Source organism: Lissotriton helveticus, chromosome 2_1 (assembly GCF_964261635.1).
Source record: "Lissotriton helveticus chromosome 2_1, aLisHel1.1, whole genome shotgun sequence".
NCBI lineage: Eukaryota > Metazoa > Chordata > Amphibia > Caudata > Salamandridae > Lissotriton > Lissotriton helveticus.
The window spans coordinates 946,838,967-946,859,722 of record NC_136059.1 but is presented as its reverse complement, the minus strand read 5'-3'; the positions used below and the strand labels follow the sequence as shown (position 1 = coordinate 946,859,722).

Genomic DNA, 20,756 nt, shown 5'->3' with positions numbered 1-20,756 from the left:
CTGGACTAGTTGGTCTTAAAAATAGCTCGACCTGATAAAATCTGACTCGCCACTGCGAGTGGGTGAGTAGATTTTTTGAGGCTTGCAGTGTATGGTATACTCAGGTCTCAAAAGGAATCCAAACCAGACTGAAGATGCACCTGTAAAGCTTTGAGAGTTTAGTGTTAATGATCTTCAAGAAGACGGACCCTTCAGCACGCTATACAGAGAGCAGAATGACTGAGCCAGAACGTTGCTTCTGTAAGATTTGTTGCTTTAAAGGTTGGAATAAGCCTTTTCATCTAATACTCTCGCTAAATATTTATATTCGGACACAATATGCCAGGGCTATCCATGAAGATACCAGCTATAATGTCTTTTGATTTGGTTGCTAATTACCATAATCTTAGATTTGGACGAGTTTATGGACATCCCTTTGGCGATGCAATATTGATTGCGATGCAATATTGATTTAGACTATCAGATGCTGCAGCCCAATTTTGGTTTGGCTCAGCAGTATCACATAATTGGCATATAGTAAATGAGAGACGAGGCTCTCTGAGCTTAGGTGGATAAGAGCTGACTTTGTCCCAGGCTATAGACAGATCGGCAAGAAAGGATTATGCAGCTGTGATGCCAGCATGCATCCCTTGATGCGTGAAGATTTTCTTTGACAGACGTGCCATTGCATATCTTAACCAAGTGTCCGCGTACAGTAAATGTATAGCTCGCAATAGGTAATACGGTATGCCCAAAAGTCATTAATTTGAGCCTAAGTTGTTATGTGGTATACAGTTGAACGTGGACAAAAAAAAAAAATCGATAAAGCACAAGTACAATGGTTGCCACTCGGATAACAGGAGATCGGAAATAAAAGCTTCTTTTTTGTGTTAGGGGGAGTGTATATATTAACCAATATCAGTGGCTTATGAGTATTTTGAACCAAACCTTTGAATGACACAGGTAGTTTATTAGGATTATCCTGCATCAAGACTGTACTATGGCAGTTCAGGGAAGCTGAGGTATAGATTGCAAGCCCCCACCCCTATGCATGTCCATACTTCATGGACTTGTGGCAAAAGTAAAAAAAAAAAATCAAGAAACCCTGGCAACGGCATTGAGAACGCTAACCATGTGTTTTGCAGGATAACCGTATGGAAAATATGGCACTAGGCTATTAAATCGGCATCATGTGATTTTATGCATAGACCACTAATTTTCCATAACAGATCCGGAGGTTATTTCGGGTACTAAGAGGTGGAGTGGGGCAAGATTTTTCAGGTCATTGTATTGACTTAACGAAAATCGACTCATTCAATGTCCGAGGAAGTTATTTCCGTCAGCTTGGGAAGGGCATGAAGTAGTTTTCAAAATGTTACCCCTCTTTAATGTGTCATAGCGACCCTTTAAAAGGTATTTTGGTTGCAGCAGGGATTTCAAATTTCCCAGACTTCGCTCTGATAAGTGGCCGTACTGGGAAAAAATTATCAGTAGTGTTGATGGGCAAATGTTGCAGTTATTACCAATCATATGGGCCTTGGGGACTTGATCCAGCAGTGCGCAGGTCACTGGCTACTCAATTTTTGTGTCTGCGTTAGGGCATTTGTAAGAGCATAAAGAGCCACAGCAGACATCTGACCTGCTTCAGGTCTGCTTTATGCTCATATCACAAAAAGTTCATATGTGCAACGCTCAATCTCAGAAAGACTGGAAGAACTCCTGAGGAATGGAATGATCGGGCAATCAATTCAAAACCACAGTGCTAGAACAGACATCAAGCACAGGAGAGAAGATCTAGCAAAGGAATGTACGTTGGCACAAAGTAATAACCATTTCACATCTTCTTTCAAACATTAAAAATGTACATAGAGACCAGACATATAAGTATGGACGCAGAAAGAAAATGTTAATGTTCATTGATAATCTGAGGAAAGTATTATTAAACGGCTATACAATTGTCGCATGGAACGTAGCGGGTCTTCTCAGCAAAAAGGATTCATTAGAATGGACAGATTTCATTAGAGATCATGATATAGTCTGTATACAAGAAACATGGAGTACTGACCATGTCCACATGGAGGGGTTGACTTCCTTCAGTCTACCATGGTATCTTTACCTGCAGGTAGAGCGAAAGGGGGGCTTTTAATCCTTATGTCTAACAAATTACCAGCTGTTGCCAAAAATTAGAGAACACTCACAGATTGTATGGTTGTATTGTAAAGGTGGCAGGGATGTGATATTGGTCAATCACGATAATGTGTTTGATTCTACACGTAGCAATGTGAAGGGACTTGATAATTTTATATCCACGATTAATACTAATTTTGTAATTATATGGGTTGGTGATTTTAATACTCAAATATGCCCATTGTCTATGACTAAGGTCTGTGGATATATGAGTGGTGATGATCATGTACATTTCCCACATAATAACTATGGAGGAGCGTTGAACACCATGATGGCAAAGTATGATCCTAAACTGTTACACTGTGTCCATGATATTGATGGCAGGGTAATACCAACTTTTATAGTCAGCAACGCAACATCTGTTATAGACCACATGCTGATCTCTACAAGTATCACACATATATGCTCCACACCAAGGATTGCCCAGCTAGCACTCAGCAACCGCAATTGTATTATAATGATGATACAGGTATGGGGCAACAAAATCTTATTACCACAAGATACCATTGCTAATATTGCCCGGATTAGACCAAATGGAACGCAAATTAAATGGGAGGGGGTCGATTGGACTAAAATACTACACGACATTTTTGTCAAATGTGGAGCAGAGATTTCCTACTGCCTCTAAGAGGATGTTAATGCACCCTTGTTGCTATCTAAATTTGGTCAAATAAACACTATTATTGAAGGGATATTAACTGCCCCACCTAGAAAACAAACCAAACAACGTAGGGGCTGGTTTAATCATATGTGCACCCAGGCCTCTGGACAACTTAAACAAGTTCTTAATAATAATGTGAGGAATCTCGAACTAGTTAAAAATTTACGACTTCATTATAAATCCGCCCTTAAAATAAGGAAAAAATAAATACTGGAGCTAACGTGGGAGAAATTATCATTGGCGGCTGATACAGGTAATAATAAGCTATTCTGGGAAACTGTTAACTTGCCCTGCCTAAAAAGTGATTCTTTCCCAGAATTATTATCCCATGTTAGCAGCGAAGCTTGGATGACACATTTTACTAGCATTTTTAACCCGAACATGAAGTATCTAGTCCCACAAACTAAATTTCACACTTGATGAGATTGAGTCAGGTCTGAATGGAAGTAGGGGAGGGAATGCCCCGTGACCAGATGGGGTCCCAATAGATGTTTACAAGTCTGCTATAGACCTTTGCGGGCCTGTCCTTACTAGAGTTTTTAATTTAGCAGTGACAGAGAGCACACCGCCTACACGGGGCCAATCAATAATTATTATCTTTTTTTTTAAAGGGACTAAATCTGAAGCTAATAACTACCGCCCTATCTCACTCCTAGACACTTCAGTGAAAGTAAGGAGTAAAGTATTATTGGTAAGACTAGAGGAATGGGCGGCTGAGAGCAAGATTTTATCATCGCCTCAATATGGTTTTAGAAAAGGATTGGGAACACTAGAACAATGTATTAACTTAGAACTTTTAATAAGTAAATATACGTGTGCAAAGCAGGGGAGTTTATATTTGTGCTTTGCAGCTCTAAGTAGTGCTTTTGATCTTTGTTGACCATGCTACTAAACCTTGGGTCCCCCAACCAATTTTTTTCTTTCTTGCAAGGTTATATGAGAGCCTGAGGTGCAAAGCTCGGTATGGCCAACGTGGTGAGTGCATCCCAAACTTTGAGATGGAACAAGGAATCCGCCAAGGCTGTGTTTTAGCACCACTGCTTTTTACACTATTTATAAATGAGGTTGATAAATCCCTCTAGTTGGTGCAGGCGGATGCACCTCAAATAGCTGGTAGACCAATACCAATTCTGCTTTATACAGACGACGCCGTCCTTTTGTCTAGAACGCCGGTTGGCTTACAACGTTTAATGGACAAGTTTAGTAGCTTCATTACCAGCAGAAATTGTTTAATTATTAAAACAATAACTTTTACAATGGAATGTAGCCCTAAGCATAAGAAACACAGCACATTTTTTATTGAAGGTATAAGAGTAGAAACAGTTAATAACTTCTGCTATCTGGGAATAAGTTTCTCAGGAAATGGGAACTGGATGCATGAAATAACCAACGTCCTATCGAAGATGTCAAAGAGCAAACATAGGGTCTGCCGGTTTGCTTCAAAACTGGGAGATCGCCGCATAAAGAATATGACAGATATACACAAGGCTAGATGTGCTTCAATCGCTTTGTATGGCGCAGGTGTGTCAGGCCACAACTGTTGCCAGATTTTGCTACAAGAAGAGAACTATTTTTTAAAATGCCTTCTATGTTTACCCCCCTCTGCTTCTACAGAGATAATGCACCAAGAAGTAGGCATAAACTATATCTCGGATTTGATTGCCAAGCGACCAGTAATGCTCATGGGAGATCTATATGGGCCAAGGTCGAAACTAAAGTCACCCAAACAATTAATAAGGACTGTTAAAATTGGACAATAGCCTACGTATTCCTTGGCTGATCTATTTAATGTATTATTTAAGATCAAGATCTATGAAAACCCCAAGCATGTATTAACTTTATCTAAACAAGAGATAAAGGATACTTTCTTGGCCCACAAAAGTGAGATTCGCATGAGGGGCTTAGAGAAGCAAAACACATTTATATTTTACAAAGCAATAGAGCTCAAGAGTGGTTTCCAAGACTATTTGTCCACAGTCACTAAGCCTTCACATCGCTTTGTTTCAACAAGATTGAGACTAGGAATTGTACATCATCTGGCCGCTTACCCTGTTATGAAATCTTGTGATAAGCAATCCAAACAGAGCATTTGTATTTTAGATGCTTTTTCTTAAAGCCACTATTTTAAATATACAATGTGAATACAACCCATGCTGCTATGAAACTACTTGTTACCTTAAATGACCAAAGAAAAGAAAAGAGAAAAGAACCACTGTGCCACAGTGCCTCTACTTAAAAACATAAGGATCCCATATACAGAGAAAGTTTCTGCCATCCATAGTCAGCGTGAATACGAACATTATGTATATGCCAATCAACTAACATCATGGTAATGATTCATCATCATCGGAGGGTGGGTATGGGGGGGGGGGGAGGCTCTGGATATAATCCTCTAAGGAACTGCATACAGTCCAATATTCCAAAAAACTAGTATTCCCGTTGTACGCTTCCGTTCCTGATTTGGGAGCATGACATAGAAAAATACACTGTTTTTCTGACAGTCACCTTAACTTCATACAATGTGATCTGTACTCATTAAGGCAATATCTGCTTTTGCTTACAGTAAGTTTGTCTTCTACGGTAAAGGACCCTATGCATCCAACGTCCATGCATTTCTAATGAAGAGGTTTGTGTTGTGTTACAAACTGCATCCATCTACACGACTCTTGATTTTCACACAGCATAAGCATGAAAAGGACGCACCCTCTTAAGCAAGGGAACTCTAATGACAATCTAGGTATTACACACGTGACAAGTACTTCCGGTCTTGTTCCAGTCCTACCAATAACCTCTGGTAGGAAGGAAATGTCATGACAGAGGAGCACATGAAAGATTCCACTTTCAGCAGCCCTGTTTGTGGGGGGCATTCGGAAACCTCAAGCAAGTGCCTGCCTCAAGCAGCAACTGGCGGTCTGAAAACCACCAGCCCGTGCTAGGATTTGTTGCCGATCCCAAGGGGGCTCTTACAATCGAAAATCCACTGTACTACTACTAATAACCCTGCTCATAAAGCAGTCCGTCAGCAGGCCGCCTTTGGAGTGGTTTCTGGAATGGCACGCTGTCTTTGTTCAGTCATGCTACACCTTTAAGCAATCTTCCTAATTCAAACCAGCCCAGGCAGCCATTCTGCCTCTTACCTTGATCCACGTGTTGGCTTTCCGCTCCACAGGGTTCTGAGGCTCGCTGCTGTACAGGCAGCACAGACACCAGATCAGAGACCTCTGGCTCTCGTCTGCAGACACAAGAGAAATAATTAAACATACAGGATTGTTTTCGTAGAAAGCAGTACATAGACAATGGCAAGCAAATAAATCAGAACTTTTAACTAGATCAAGCAGGATTTTGTTATGCATCTTGCTTACAATATAAAGGCTGCAACATTCACAATTATCTTAGAATCGAAGGATTTCACAACAGAATCAGCCTAAAAAAACTTAAGAACGTGGTTATGCAAATCAATAGTAAACCGAGCATATTGCTTGAAAGTCTGTGCTATAATTTAGGAAAGGACCATCTTAAATGTTGGGGTCTTTTGATTCCAAAGACACTAGTTGAACATCGCACAAGCTATTCAGCAAGCAAAGCAAGGATAAAGTGTTAAGACTAAAAACAATTGTGGGTCAAATGGGGATCCCAGGGCAGTACTACAGACAAAGTACATGAGAAACTCCACAATAACAAGAACACGCACAAACTTAAACTTCAATTTCAACGCCATCCTCTTCCCTAGCATACATTAGAGGAACACATCTAAAAATGTACACCCTCTTGCACCATTCTCTGACATAAATGAGAAAATCTCCACCCCTAGTTATACATTTCACTCACCAATGAGTATCAAATACAGCCCCCGCCCCACCAGATAAACACAGAAAGAACCAGACAAGTCCAATTTGCAAACAAGCATTGCGAAAAACAGTAAGCCGGGGATTTAGAAGTTAAAGTGGTTCTTCATTAACTGGTGAGTTTTTGTGTTTATGGTTGTGCAAATGGATGGATGTGATGGCTCAATTGTTGCATGGATGTGTAAGCATATGGATGGATAAGTGACTGAGTGCATGAATAAGTATAAGGTAACTTAAATCCTAGATGGATGTCCGGCTGAATCAGTAACTGCACTGGAGGATGGCTAAATGAATTAGCAAGTGCGTCAATGGATTAACAAGTGAATGCATGGACAAATGCAGACAGGTTACTTCTATCTTACAAGCTGAAGCCTCAAACAACAGTAGTAATAATGATATGACATTTTTAAAAAGTACCCGTATGTTAGCACAAGTAATACACAAGGGTTGGGCACCATCATGCTACAATACATCCCACAATATATGCATAACATTATTAACATTATACTAGTGCAAGCATTATACCAAGGCTGGGTCCCACTGTTTTAAGAGTGTCAAGGATTACTGCCATAATGCCAATGGAATCCAGTGGTGCTGGATTAATTTTCCGAGTTAGGATTCTGGTCTGTATTGATACCTCACTAAAGTCAATCATATCAATCGGTGAAGAGAGAGGATAAAATCCTTTTTGTGAGAGAATGGTGACCCTGTTGTCATCTCCCCCCAATTTTCTTTTTTCTTAATGGGGTAAAATAGGCCTATTAGCACATTTCCCTCCAAACAGGAATGAAATCTGGAATGATTTGTAGAGAGTGTTGTCCAACCAAAGGGGCACTCGATCTAAAACCACACAAAGAAACACTGGAAAGCAATCTCAAAGGCTTACTGAGATAAGAATTCAGTTCATAATCACTGAATACTGATTTTATGATTGTCTCTTTCAAATATACAACTTAATGCGACTCATCAAAAAATGTGTGCCCCAATCAGAAATCTGCAAACACAAGGATATGTTGGACGGAGTGCTGAAACTTTTCAGACACTCACCCTCAGTCACAGATCTGCGTTGAATCCATCATCGTTCTTTAGCTCACTTCGTCAATCCAGTTCAGACCCAGCATGCAAATCAGTCTTAACCCTTTAACCCTGCTCGCAGGCAGGTTGCTCCCCACGCCACCACACAGCCGCCGGATGTATGACATTACAACGCATGTCTTTACAACGCGGTTTTTACATCGCAAACCTTTACAACGCATAGCGCTTTGGGGTGCTGGATAGTGAATAGTTTAATTTACTATTCCAACTCCAGTCCCCGTGGACACTAGGGAAGGTGTTGTATAGTAAATTAAACTTATTCCCTATCCTAGAGCGCCCCACAGCGCAATGCGTTGTAATGGTTTGCGTTGTAAAAGTTGCGTCGTAAAGGCACTGCGTGGTAAAAGTTGCATTGTAAAGGATGTTTCCCCAGCCGCCAGCTGCCATTGCTCCTGCTGCTGCCGTCTCCCTGCTGCCACCGCCGTCTCCCGCTCCTTCGTTCCCGCCGCTGCGTCCCTGCAGCCCCCCCCCCCGATACCCATTGGCCACCCCGTTCCCGCCTCCCAGCTGCTCCTCCCTCCCTTTTCACCTCTTAAGGGGCTGCGCAGTGGCATAGGAGAGACCTTTAACCCTGCTTGCAGGCAGGTCGCTCCCCACGCCACCACACAGCCGCCAGCTGCCTCGTTGCTCCTGCTGCCGCCGTCTCCCTGCTGCTGCCACCGTCTCCCGCTCCTTCGTTCCCGCGGCTGCGTCCCTGCATCCCCGCCCTCCTGATACCCATTGGCCACCCCGCTCCTGCCTCCCAGCTGCTCGTCCCTTCCTCTCCCCCTCTTATGGAGGCGGCGCAGCAGCCGCTCCGCTGGCACGCCGAAGGCGCGCCAAAGGCAAGCCCGTCTGCGCCCATCCGCACCTAGTGCCAGAACCCCTGGACCCCGCGAACGCCACAACACCAGACTCCGCTACAACGACAGCACCCTCTACGCACTCAACGCGGCTGAAACCACACCTGCTTCCAAGCTACACCGAAACGGACTCACGGACCTTTCACCTGCCGCACCTGCAGCTTCACCTGCGACAGAACCACCAAACCTCCAAGGACCGGACCCAACCACCTCCGCTGCATACTCAACACCCGCTCTGCACGCAAACACGCCGTCGAGCTCTGGGATCTGCTCGACACCTCCGCCCCAGACGTGGCCTTCCTGACCGAGACCTGGTGGAACGACTCCTCGGCGCTCGACATCGCCATATCCATCCCGGACGGCTACAAGATCACCCGCAGGGATCGCGCCAACGGAATCAGAGGAGGAATAGCCATCGCCAACAAGTCCACCCTCAAGGTTGCCACCCACGCCGACGACACCCTCAACACCGCCGAACACCTGCACTTCCGGATCCACACCGACCCCACCACCACCCTCAGAGGAACACTCATCTACAGACCACCCGGACCCCGAGCACAATTCAGCGACTCCATCGCCGACCTCGCCAGCAACCCACGCACTCGCCTCCACGGACTACATCCTCCTCGGGGTCCTGAATTTCCACCTCGAGAACAACAACGACGCCAACTCCACCACTCTGATTGACAGGCTCGCCAATCTCGGCCTCAGACAACTCGTCAACACACCCACCCACGCTCCTGGCCACACACTGGACCCCATCTTCTCCACAGTCACCCACGTCGCCTTCGACCACACCACCGAACTCCACTGAACCGACCACCGCTGCATCCATTTTACCTTCAACAAACCAACCACACACCACTGCACCCAACAGCTGCCTCGCCGCTGCTGGAGCAAAGTCACCGAACACCAGCTGATCACCACCCTCGCCCAGAACCTACCCACCGACCCCACCAACCCAGACACCGCAGCCTGCAACCTCAGACAGTGGATCGACGACTGCACCAACACCCTCACACCACTCAAGAAGCCCTCCAACAACCTCACCAGCAGAGAGCCACCTGGTTCACCGACGAGCTGCAGACCTCCAAACGGACCTGCCCGAAACTGGAGAAGATATAGCTCCACGAACGCACTCAGGACAAACAGGCAGCCCACAAGGACGCCACTCGCAGACATCACCACCTCATCAGAATAGCCAAGAGATCCTCCTTCAAAGACCGCCTAGATAACAACGCACACAACAGCAAAGAGAGTTTCAGCATCGTAAAGGAACTCTCCAACCCCAGCGCCAACGACATACCGTCATCACAAGAACTGTGTAACTCACTAGCCATCTTCTTCTACCGCAAGATCGCTGACATCCATGACAGCTTCAACACCATGACCGCCCGACTACGCCAGACCACACCCCCCCTGTGAACACCACTAGCGCCAACCGCCTGACCTCCTGGACCAACGTCAACGACGACGAGACACGCAAGGTCATGAACTCCATCCACTCAGGATCTCCGTCAGACCCGTGCCCACACCACGTGTTCAACAAAGCTGACGCTGCCATAGCATCCCAACTACGGAAGATCATCAACATCTCCTTCGAAACAGCGACATTCCCGGAGAGCTGGAAACCCGCCGAAATCAACGCCCTCCTCAAGAAGCCCAAGGCGGACCCCAAAGACCTGAAGAACTTCTGGCCCATCTCCCTGCTCCCGTTCCCGGCAAAGGTCATCGAAAAAATCGTCAACATGCAACTGGCCCGCCATCTGGAAGACAACAACATCTTGGACCCGTCCCAGTCCGGGTTCAGACGAAACCACAGTACCGAGACAGCCCTCATCGCCGCCACAGACGACATCAGGCGCCAACTAGACAACGGCGAAACATCAGCCCTCATCCTCCTGGACCTGTCAGCCGCCTTCGACACGGTCTGCCATCGCACTCTAAAGACACGCCTCCTAGAAGCCGGATTCCAAGAGAAGGCCCTTGACTGCACCACGTCCTTCCTCTCCGGCAGAACCCAGAGCGTCCGCCGCCCGCCCTTCCGTTCCGAGGCTACCTACATCATCTGCGGCGTCCCCCAGGGCTCATCCCTCAGCCCGACGCTGTTTAACATCTACATAGACCCCCTCGTACAAGTGGCCCACCAACACGACCTCAACATCATCTCCTACGCCGACGACACCCAGCTCATCCTCTCCCTCACCAAGGACCCGCACACCGCCAAAACCAACCTCCACGAGGGAATGAAAGCTGTCGCCGACTGGATGCAGAACAGCTGTCTGAAGCTGAACTCAGACAAGACGGAGGTACTCATCCTCGGACCCACCCCCTCAGCCTAGGACGACTCCTGGTGGCCGACCACACTGGGAACAGCACCGACACCCACCGACCATGCACGCAACCTAGGATTCATCCTCTACTCCTCCCTCTCCATGTCTAAACAGGTCAACGCCATCTCTTCCTCCTGCTACAACACCCTCCGCATGCTCCGCAGGATCTACAAGTGGATCCCGACCGAAACAAGAAGAACGGTGACACAGGCCCTCGTCAGCAGCAGACTGGACTACGGCAACGCACTCTATGCAGGAATCCCAGCCAAACACCTACGATGACTACGACGCATCCAAAACGCCTCCGCCCAACTGATCGTCAACGTCCCCCACCACATCCACATCACCCCCCACCTGAGAGACCTACACTGGCTCCCCGTCGACAAGAGGATCACCTTCAAGCTCCTCACCAACGTAAACAAAGCACTCCACAACGCCGGACCAGCCTATCTGAACAGCAGACTCAACTTCTACTCCCCGACCCGCCAGCTCCGCTTCACCAGCCTCCCCTCACCGATGTCCCCCGCATCCAACGAACAACCTCCAGCGGCAGATCCTTCTCCTACCTCGCCGCCAAGACCTGGAACACCCTCCCTACCCACCTACGGCTGACCCAACACCTACTCGCCTTCAGAAGATTCCTCAAGACCTGGCTCTTCGAGCAGTAGCGGCACCCCCTCCCTTCAGCGCCTTGAGACCTCACGGGTAAGTAGAACGCTTTACAAGTACTCTGATTGATTGATTGATTGAACCCTGTTCCTCATGGAAACAGTCCAACCTGACCTGCCAAGCCAGGTCTTTCCTGGACCGGAAACAAGCATCCTGGGACCAGTTTCGGGGTAACACTCCTCATCAGCCAGGCTAGCTTGAATCAAGTGGCAAAGTGAGCAATGGAGCCACGTCCGAGCATACCCTGCCAACTTAGGGCGAACAAAGCAAACACAAGGAGATGTTGGGCGGAGCGCTATCCTGGCTGATGAGGAGTGAAACCACAAAACCGGTCTTAGGATGCTTGTTTCCAGTCCAGGGAGGACCTGGCCTGGCAGTTCGGGCTGGATGGTTCCCATCTGGCGCAGGGTCAAGACTGATTTGCATATGGCTGGGTGCAAAACTGGCAAGGCATGGTGAGCAAAAAAACGATGGACTGAGGCCCAGATCTCTGTACTGGGGGGAATGTATGACATTGTTATGCATCCTGTCCATCAATTGTTCTTTTTGCATTACTCTGTAATACTGCATAGTTTTATTAGTAAAAGTGTATGTTTGAGCAAATGTGTTGTTCTGTAACAGCAGTGTGCTACCACTCTATGGCACTCCACTCGCCTCTACTCTGCACCACTCCACTTTACACCACACCACTGCATTCTATTCCACTGTGCACCACTGCACTCTACTCCCCTTTACATCACTGTACTCCACACCACTGCTCTCTTCTCTGCACCACTCCACTTTACACCACTGCATGCCACTGCACTCTGCACCACTCCACTCTACGCCACTTCATGGTACCTCTCTACTCTACCCAGTACCACTCTATGCCAATGCACTCTACACCACTGCACTTATCACAGCTCCAGTTTAGGCCACACCAATCTACTTAGCACCACTCCAATCTAAGCCACTGTACTCTACGACACTTCATGGTACCTCTCTACTCTACCCAGTACCACTCTATGCCAATGCACTCTTCACCACTATACTCTACACCACTGCACTTATCACAGCTCCAGTTTAGGCCACACCAATCTACTTAGCACCACTCCAATCTAAGCCACTGTACTCTACGACACTCTGAAACACTACACTCTACGCCACTGCACTATGCCAATATACTCTACGCCAATGCACTTTACTCTAAAACACTCAATTCTATGCCTCTGCACTCTACGCCATTCCAATGTACGCCACTCTAATCTACTCTGCACCATTTTACTCTGTCATTACACTATATGCCACTATACGCAATTGTACTCTACCCTGCACCACTCCACTCTATGCCACTTCACTCTACTCTGAGATAATCTACTCTACACCACTGCACTCTATGCCACTCTACCCATAACCACTGCACTCTGCGCCACTGCACTCTACACAACTGCACTCTATGCCACTGCACTCTACAACACTCTACTCCACTCCACTCTTTGTCATTCCACTATGACACTCCATGCCACTCTCCTCCATGCCACTTTGAGCCATGCTGAACAAAATCCATGCTGGTGTACAAGATGGCTAAAACACATTGGCAAAGCCATTAGCTTTTGCACAGGCGTGATCTATTGGCTTTGCCAATGCTTGTTTTAAAATTGGAGTACTCTGCACCATGGAAGTACAATATTCAACATAGTTCCTTTTTGATTTATAACAATGGTTTCAGTCTTTAGGATACCTAGAATTTACGTCTGATCTTTATAATACAGAGTTGCCCAAACCTCTGTTCTTGATAATACCCATAAACTTACAGATCTGCTCTTGATAATGGCCAGACTCACTCAGAGCTTTGTTACTGATAATCCATAGTCATTCAGAGCTCAGCTCCCCCATAACATCCAAAATAAGGCAGCCACGTGCTTCTGATACGATCCAGGGTTACTCAGAGCATATGCTTGCAGTAATAACGTAGAATGCCTGTGAAGAGAATATTGCCATGGTCACTCCAAGCTCAATTTCTGATAATATCACCTCTCATTTCCGAGTTCTGCTCTTGATCACACGGAGCCTCACTCAAACTACCTGTTAATAAAAATTCATACAGATCTCTACATTGCTCACAATAACTGTCAGAAAGTATTTAATGAGAGCTATGTTCTTGACAATACACACAACAGCTCACATGACTGCTCCTGACAAGAACATACTTTTGTCACCTTCCAGAATCAGAAGCATACTTTTTGACAATATTTACACCCCTTCAGTTTTGTTTGGTTGGAAAAAACATACAACAGAAGGGAGGTGCCCGTGAGGTGGCGCACAAGATGCAGCGCTTCTGTCAGGCTCTCGCAGACAGGGACAGGACTCCTTCCCCATCCAAGCCTGGAGTTGCTGGTTTCAGTGCCACGCGCTTTGAAATAAATGCAGGGTGCTTGGTATTTGCCATTCTGGCTGAATGAAGAGCCAGTTGGGTCTGAGAGGACAATTGCAGCTATGGCGACCTCGGCACAGATCGGCCCGGGCTTCATAGAGGTGACAGAGGACGCTTGCTGGGAAAGGGGGGACAGTGACGGGCGGCTGCAGTGGCCTTGGGGGATCCTGATGATGGCAGTGGAGATCGCAGACTGTGGGCAGCGACTCATAAACTTGAGAAGTCGATTAGTTTGACTATTCATCCGTGGCAGGGGGAGATTAGTCGAGGCTATGGATGCGAGGTGGAATGAACTGCGTGGACTACCTTGATGGGCATTTGTCAGTCGGCACACTGACCCCGCAGGCACCATTTTAGAGGGCGCAGCTGGGGGCCTAAGTTATAGGCATGGGGTGGCCTTCTAGCAGATGGTCACAGGTCACGCGAAGGATTCTGATCACCTGCTGCTGGCGAGGCGGCTATTCCTGGGTAGAGACAAGGTCCCGGCATCCTCTCCGGATGTCCTGAGACCGCTGTCCATGTTCAAAGCATGCCTCGTGTAAGAAGTATCACAGAGATGGCAGGTTAAATCACCAGCTGGCGTAGGGTTGGTCATTGTGCAGAAGCTTGGAAAAACTCTGGTTCGGAAAAAGCTCAACTGCGCCTCGCCGGTAGGGACTAACAGCAGAGGGACCATCCCATGCTGGGTCATCCACATAGACAACGGGGGACTCCATCTGTCATCTCCACGAGCCAATGGGTTTGCTCATGCCACCCCGCAGACTAAGTTGACAAGGGGAGAGCCTAGCTTAAAGCTAATACTGGCAGGTGAGAGTCATCCTTCTCATAAACATTGTGACAGATGAGCCACGCCCTCCAGATTGCCCAAGGCCCTTTGTACTCCTGCTGATCGCGGTACCGGCAAGGGACACACCGCATAACAGATACTCCACTAAGCGCTAACTTCCCCCACCAAATACCACACAAAGATGGGCAAATCAGACAGCTGACAATCTAAACTTCAATTTGATTCTAAAAGGGTCCCCAGGGCTGACACTGGAGCCCTGGGACTAGACCTCTGCCAGCAGACCACATGAGTGCTGACGATGTGAAGGCTTTGCTGTGCATAATTTAGTGAAGCCTGACCATCATTGAATCTAAAATGTGCTCCCTCACCGCCAGAATGGATAGAATTACACAGAAACTGGAGAAGCATGACGGTCGGCTTCAGGAAGCTAAACAGCACATATATAAGGTCGAAGATACTATGACATCCTGAGGTAATACCCTCAACATGGAAAAAGTCCTCAAGGTGATAGCAGCAAAGAAAGAGGATCTGCAGACATGCTTTTGGAATAATAATATCCGAATCCTGGGAGTTCTTGAATCTACAAACATGAGTAGACTAGAGAACTATGTTGAAAAAATGATGGCTACTCTTTTTGAGCCGGAATCTTTTTCGCCCATGCTCATAGTGGAACAAGCACATCGATCCCTAGCCAGTCAGTTCCCGCCGTTAGCATCTGCCCACCCACTAATTGCCCGTCTCCTAAACGTTCGAGACTGTGACAACACCCTTCGCCTGAACCGAGAAAAATGGACCTTGAACTTTGATGGCAACAATATTTCACTGTTCCACAGTAGAGGTTCAAAAAGCTAGGTGCAAGTTCCTCCCCATTAAACAGAAATGTCAACGTACAGACATTCCCTATGCCATGCACTACCTGGCCCGCCTATGGATTAAAGTTAAGGGAAAACAACATCTCTCCACAACAAGCATCGGATTTCCTGAGCAGACTGCCTGACCGGGGAGGCAGTTGGGACAGATCAGCTGCATTGTCTCGGTACGTTTCCCCCCTAGTTGATTTGAACTGAGTGTGGTTGGCGGCGATCCTCTGAGGTGGTAATCCTCATGCCATTGCACTTGCTGCCCTGTACCACATTGTGGTGGCTCTATTATGACCCACCCACACACAAATATCTGCCTGAGGCTGTAGCACCTACCACCCAGTACACCTGCTGGGGAACTGTGATAACTTCACCTCTGACGCCTTATACATGTCCAAGAAGACATCACCAACTCCCTAGACGTACCCCAAAGGTTACCCCTCTGATGCACGCTACTCACTAAATGGGTTTTAAATTGCCTAGTTGCTCTTGTGGTATTATTGTTACTTTAATGGTGGAAGGGTCTGAATTCCTGGTGGGATTGGACAGTCAGTGTGAGATGGAGAGGACATCAATTTTGTTGGAAAATGTTATTGCAACTGTTGCAGGGATTCTGCTCATACACAGAACTGTGCACAGAGACCCAGGACATCAGTGAATTGTGGTGGACTAAAAAACTCACCTCAGTACCTAGAACCCCTAACCGACTAGCATCAGTGTCACATTAGCTCTTCGCCCTATAGCAAAGTAACCAATGATTAGACAACCCAGAACATGTGACTTAGGTTACTCTCAGGAATGGTGGGAATCAAGAACACTCTTTTGTTTGTTATTCTCATACCAGTCCACAACATGGGTAAAAAAGAGACACGGTAAAGTTTAAAATGTTTATTTTAACGACGTGCTCTAAGATGCAGTATTTTTGCGAACATAAGCAAGCATATGATTAAAAATAACATGATCAGCATTGTTACAATTCCATAAAACACAAAGGAGAAATCATATTATAATGAATAGTGGAAACCGGTCCTATAATTCCTGGTATGCCACCCTCCCTAGCTAGGAACTATGTTTTATAAAATATAGAAGGTCTCTTAGGCTTGAATAGGGGACCCCATACCTCCAAGATCAGTAGGAGCGAATCACATCAGGATCTGCCAAAGCTCTCGCTCTCTGGTAAACGGCTTTTCTACAAGTGTTCCTTTTAATCTGCTGGCATATGTCACAATGAAGGACATAACCATACGTTTGTTTGTACAATCCGCGCCACCAGTGACGCTGTTGTAGAAGAGATACAGTAGCTGACACGCCGGCGTGAGCCGAAGCCATGCCCTCGTGAGCCGAAGCCATGCCCTCGTGAGCCGCTGTTATCAAAGCCTGCCTGCGGCCCGCGTTGGGAATCAACCTGTCACCAACGTCGTTAATTCTCACATAAGGAAATTTATCAGGACTTAAAAGATAAAAGTATTTAGAAGGGAAACGTCTAGGGTAATTACCTCCCTTCTCTGTTGCGGCAATAGCTGCCAAGATGTCATCATCAATCTTACTTTTGGAACGTGTAACTGCTGCTACTATGTATGTCGCAACTGCGGTCTTGGCTGCTTCATCAGAAAGACAGTTACCAACAGCGTGTACCCAAACGCGTTGGTGACCAGGAGTATGAATTACAAACACGAGTGGGAGCTGTTCTTTAAGCTCAGCCACTTGAACCCATAGCATTTTGTGTTTAATCGTGCTACCTTTGGAATCACGATAGTCATTCTGAGTCCAAAAGAATAAATTGTCATTGTAAGACTGAACACAGTAGTAAGAGTCACTTACAATGAGAGTAGTCACACTAGGGTCAGCGTATTCCAGTGCAAACACCAGAGCACGGAGCTCTGCCAATTGGGCGGTACAGTCCCCTAATGTCTGTATATGCACGACATCGGACTTGAACTCTCCATTAACCATAGTACCAACAACTATTGCGCAAGCTGCTGAATACACATGCTTTGACCCAGTCGTGGGCTGTGCCGATCTGTCTGTGTAAATGATACAATGGAAATCCTCCAGCGGGCGCATGGTCAGAAGAGCCAGATGAACAAATTCATACTGCAAAAACTCCTAAGCTTGCAAAGAGGAATCAAAAATGAAAGGTACATCCGGAGATGTCAAGGACGGGGCCCATTGTATCCAACGAGGATGCAAAGCTTTTGAATTTGGTACACTGGCTTTCGTTACTGCCTCCAAGGCAGGATACAGTGTAACAACCAACATGCGTTTCCCCTGTGAAAGTGCCAGTTCCTTAAGAATAGCCATCTGCACTGTAGTCAAAACTTTTTCCACAGTGGAAAACCGCATTTTAGCCGAAGTGTACAAGTGTGACTTGTAAGCAATATGGACTGTGTCACCCTCATTAAAAGTCAGGTACGTGAAACCCACCGCCCCAGGTACAATTCTAATAACCAACTTGCTGTAGTTGTCACGAGTCAGTAAGTATTAAGATTCAAGAAGATCAGACTGCAAAGATTGCAAAATTGCAGAATGTTCAGGCAGCCAGCAAGCTTTGGTAAAAGTAGGTTGTACCAAGGCGTAAAGAGGCTTGATACGCTGGGCATAATCAGGAATATAAGTATGTCCGAAATTCAAAAAACCCAGTACAGATAGCAGTTTGTTCAGAGTTGTCAGATCGCGCAGCTGTGCCCTTTTTCTCCAGGAAGTGAGGAGCCAAACCTCGACCTTCATTGTTAAGCTCATAGCCCAGGAACAACACTGTGTACTCTGCAATGTGTGATTTTGCAAAGTTAAATTTGTAACTGAAGTCCGCAAACATGCAAATGATGCGGTCAACCCGACACAGATGCGGCCAGAATTCGTCGTCTGTGAGATAAATGTCCTCAACTAACAAACACGCATCAGGGTCGAGTCTCTCCAAAAGGGAGACAATGCGGGCGGCAAAGATGCCTGGACTGTTATTATAGCCCATAGCTAATCTTTTGAACTGTTTTGTTTACCGCCACAGGTAAAAGCTGTCCATTGACTAATTGGGGACAGGTTATGGCTAAAAAAGCCATTGGATATGTCAAGTGTGGTCTTAAACCGTTTACGCACGAGACTATCCACAAAGGCTGAACTGTGAGTATTCTGTACCGCACAGGTCCAACAATGAGAGTTTAAGTGCCGGTAATCCAATACCAAATGGTACGAGCCCTCAGGCTTGGTCACAGTAAAAAAAGGATTATTCATCGGAGACACACATGTTTCAATCACACCTTGATATTCCAATTGTTCAAGGATTTCTGCCACTGCAGCTTTCGCTTCACGTCGCATGGGATATTGGGGGTGAGTCGGTGGCACAGACCACAATGGTATCTCATGCCTGGGGGACAATTTGTCCCATCCGCATTGAGTACGGTACAACGCCGGTGCAAGCACCTTAGCCCACTCTTCTGCAAACTGCAGGGCCTGCTCCTTCGGCACAGTGTGTGCGAAACTAGGGAGGATCACCTCCCCCCCTTGCGGAGCCGGCAGAACAAAAGGTGGGGGCCAGTCGGCCTCCGCCAACAAAATGTCAGACATAATAGTTAGATTTTCCCAAAATACCCCTTTATAGTACGTTGTATGTCTCCTTCCATTGAAAGAACTATTTCATAAAGTCTTCAGGGGGAGCCACTCTAGTGTCAGCTGTCTCAACAGTAACGAACGTGTCAGTTGCTGTCACCTTCAGAAATGGACGCAATGCTTCCCGCACTACTGTAATTTCTGCCGTGCTGTCTAGCAGCATCTGCGCCCATGTCAGGTTCCGAAGCTGTGTTTTCACTATCCGTGGCATATTTCGCTGTTAATGCAGCAACTTTCTTATTCTGAAACTGGGGTTGATGACGCTGAAAGTCGTCCTGATTGCCTTTACAGTCAGTCTTGCAGGGCAGCTCACAGCTTTGTTGGGCACCCCGACCTTTGCCGCCGTCTCCTCCACCGGTGGGTGAGACCGATGTATCCTGCAAAGAGCGAGGAGAACGTTGATCAGGAACCTGAAAACGATCAGGTGCTTAATATTAGCGGGGTCGCACAAATCATATGTGCGCTCAGTAGACACAGGTATTGGCGAACAAGGACGTGACCCCTGTTTCTGTTGCCTTTTCCTCTGTTTTTTATTCTTATTCCAATTTTGCTTTCGAAAATTGGGGCGTTCATCTTTCATAGACTTCGGCTCCTGAGTTTGCTTCTGTGCTGCTTTAGCAAAAGGCTTAACACCTAAACTATTGCGGCCAATGGTCTTCTAAGCCTCCGCAATGATTTTCGGTAACTGTCTGGGTTTATCGGCATCGGGGACATCGCACAGAGCATTAGACACCTGGAAGTTTACCACATCACCCTTGACATTAGCAAGGACTAGATCGGAAACAACCTCAAACGCTCCAACGAGTCTCATTCCCAACTCAACAGCCACCTCCGCTCCGTGTTCATCCTGGACACGCTTAATGACAGAGGGTAGGACAGCCATGGACGGAGTGCCAAAACACTTAGTATAGACTGTCGCAAAAATCTTACCCCAGGTTTCACAATCAGTTACCTCCGGTATTAAGTCTTTTCTGCAAACTTATGGTAAGAATCCTGTGTTTCTCAACAGGACTCGTATTAGGAAATACGGCTTCCAGCTGGTCAAATTTCTCAGCAAGCCAAAAAGGTAAATCATCCTTATATTGGGGCTGCTTGCCCAAGACCGAATTAACCATGACGGGAGTAATTTTCATCCCAGCATGATCAGCTGGTTGCGCCGCAGCACCAGTTGGCCCCACCTGGACGTTGCGGGAAACGTATTGCACTAGAGTCCGGTGCACCACACCCAAAGAGGTCTAGAGCACATGCAACTCATCAATAGTGACTTGCATGTAACGCGGATGCGGCGTGTAACCAGCCAAAATCGGCCACGTGGCCCCGGGGATAGACAAAGGTCCCAACCGAACCGCCGTTACCGATTGTGGAAGGGCGCCATTAAACCAAACTTGATGCTGCCAAGCCGAAATAGGAATCTCCAGTGTCCTATATGTGGTGTAGTTCAGAGGCACCGCCGTGGGAATGTAAATGTGAAACAGACCAGAA

General features: G+C 46.7%; 1 protein-coding gene across 2 annotated transcripts in view; it reads right to left on the bottom strand.

Moving 5' to 3' along the window:
• FANCC (FA complementation group C) overlaps window positions 1-20,756 on the bottom strand; it is a 1,254,769-nt gene that overhangs the window by 1,059,692 nt on the left and 174,321 nt on the right. For both annotated transcript variants that reach the window (XM_078675695.1, XM_078675696.1), the window contains exon 4: window positions 5,965-6,059. In XM_078675695.1, the coding sequence (XP_078531821.1) occupies window positions 5,965-6,059 (95 nt within the window). The remainder of the gene's footprint in view (window positions 1-5,964; window positions 6,060-20,756) is intronic.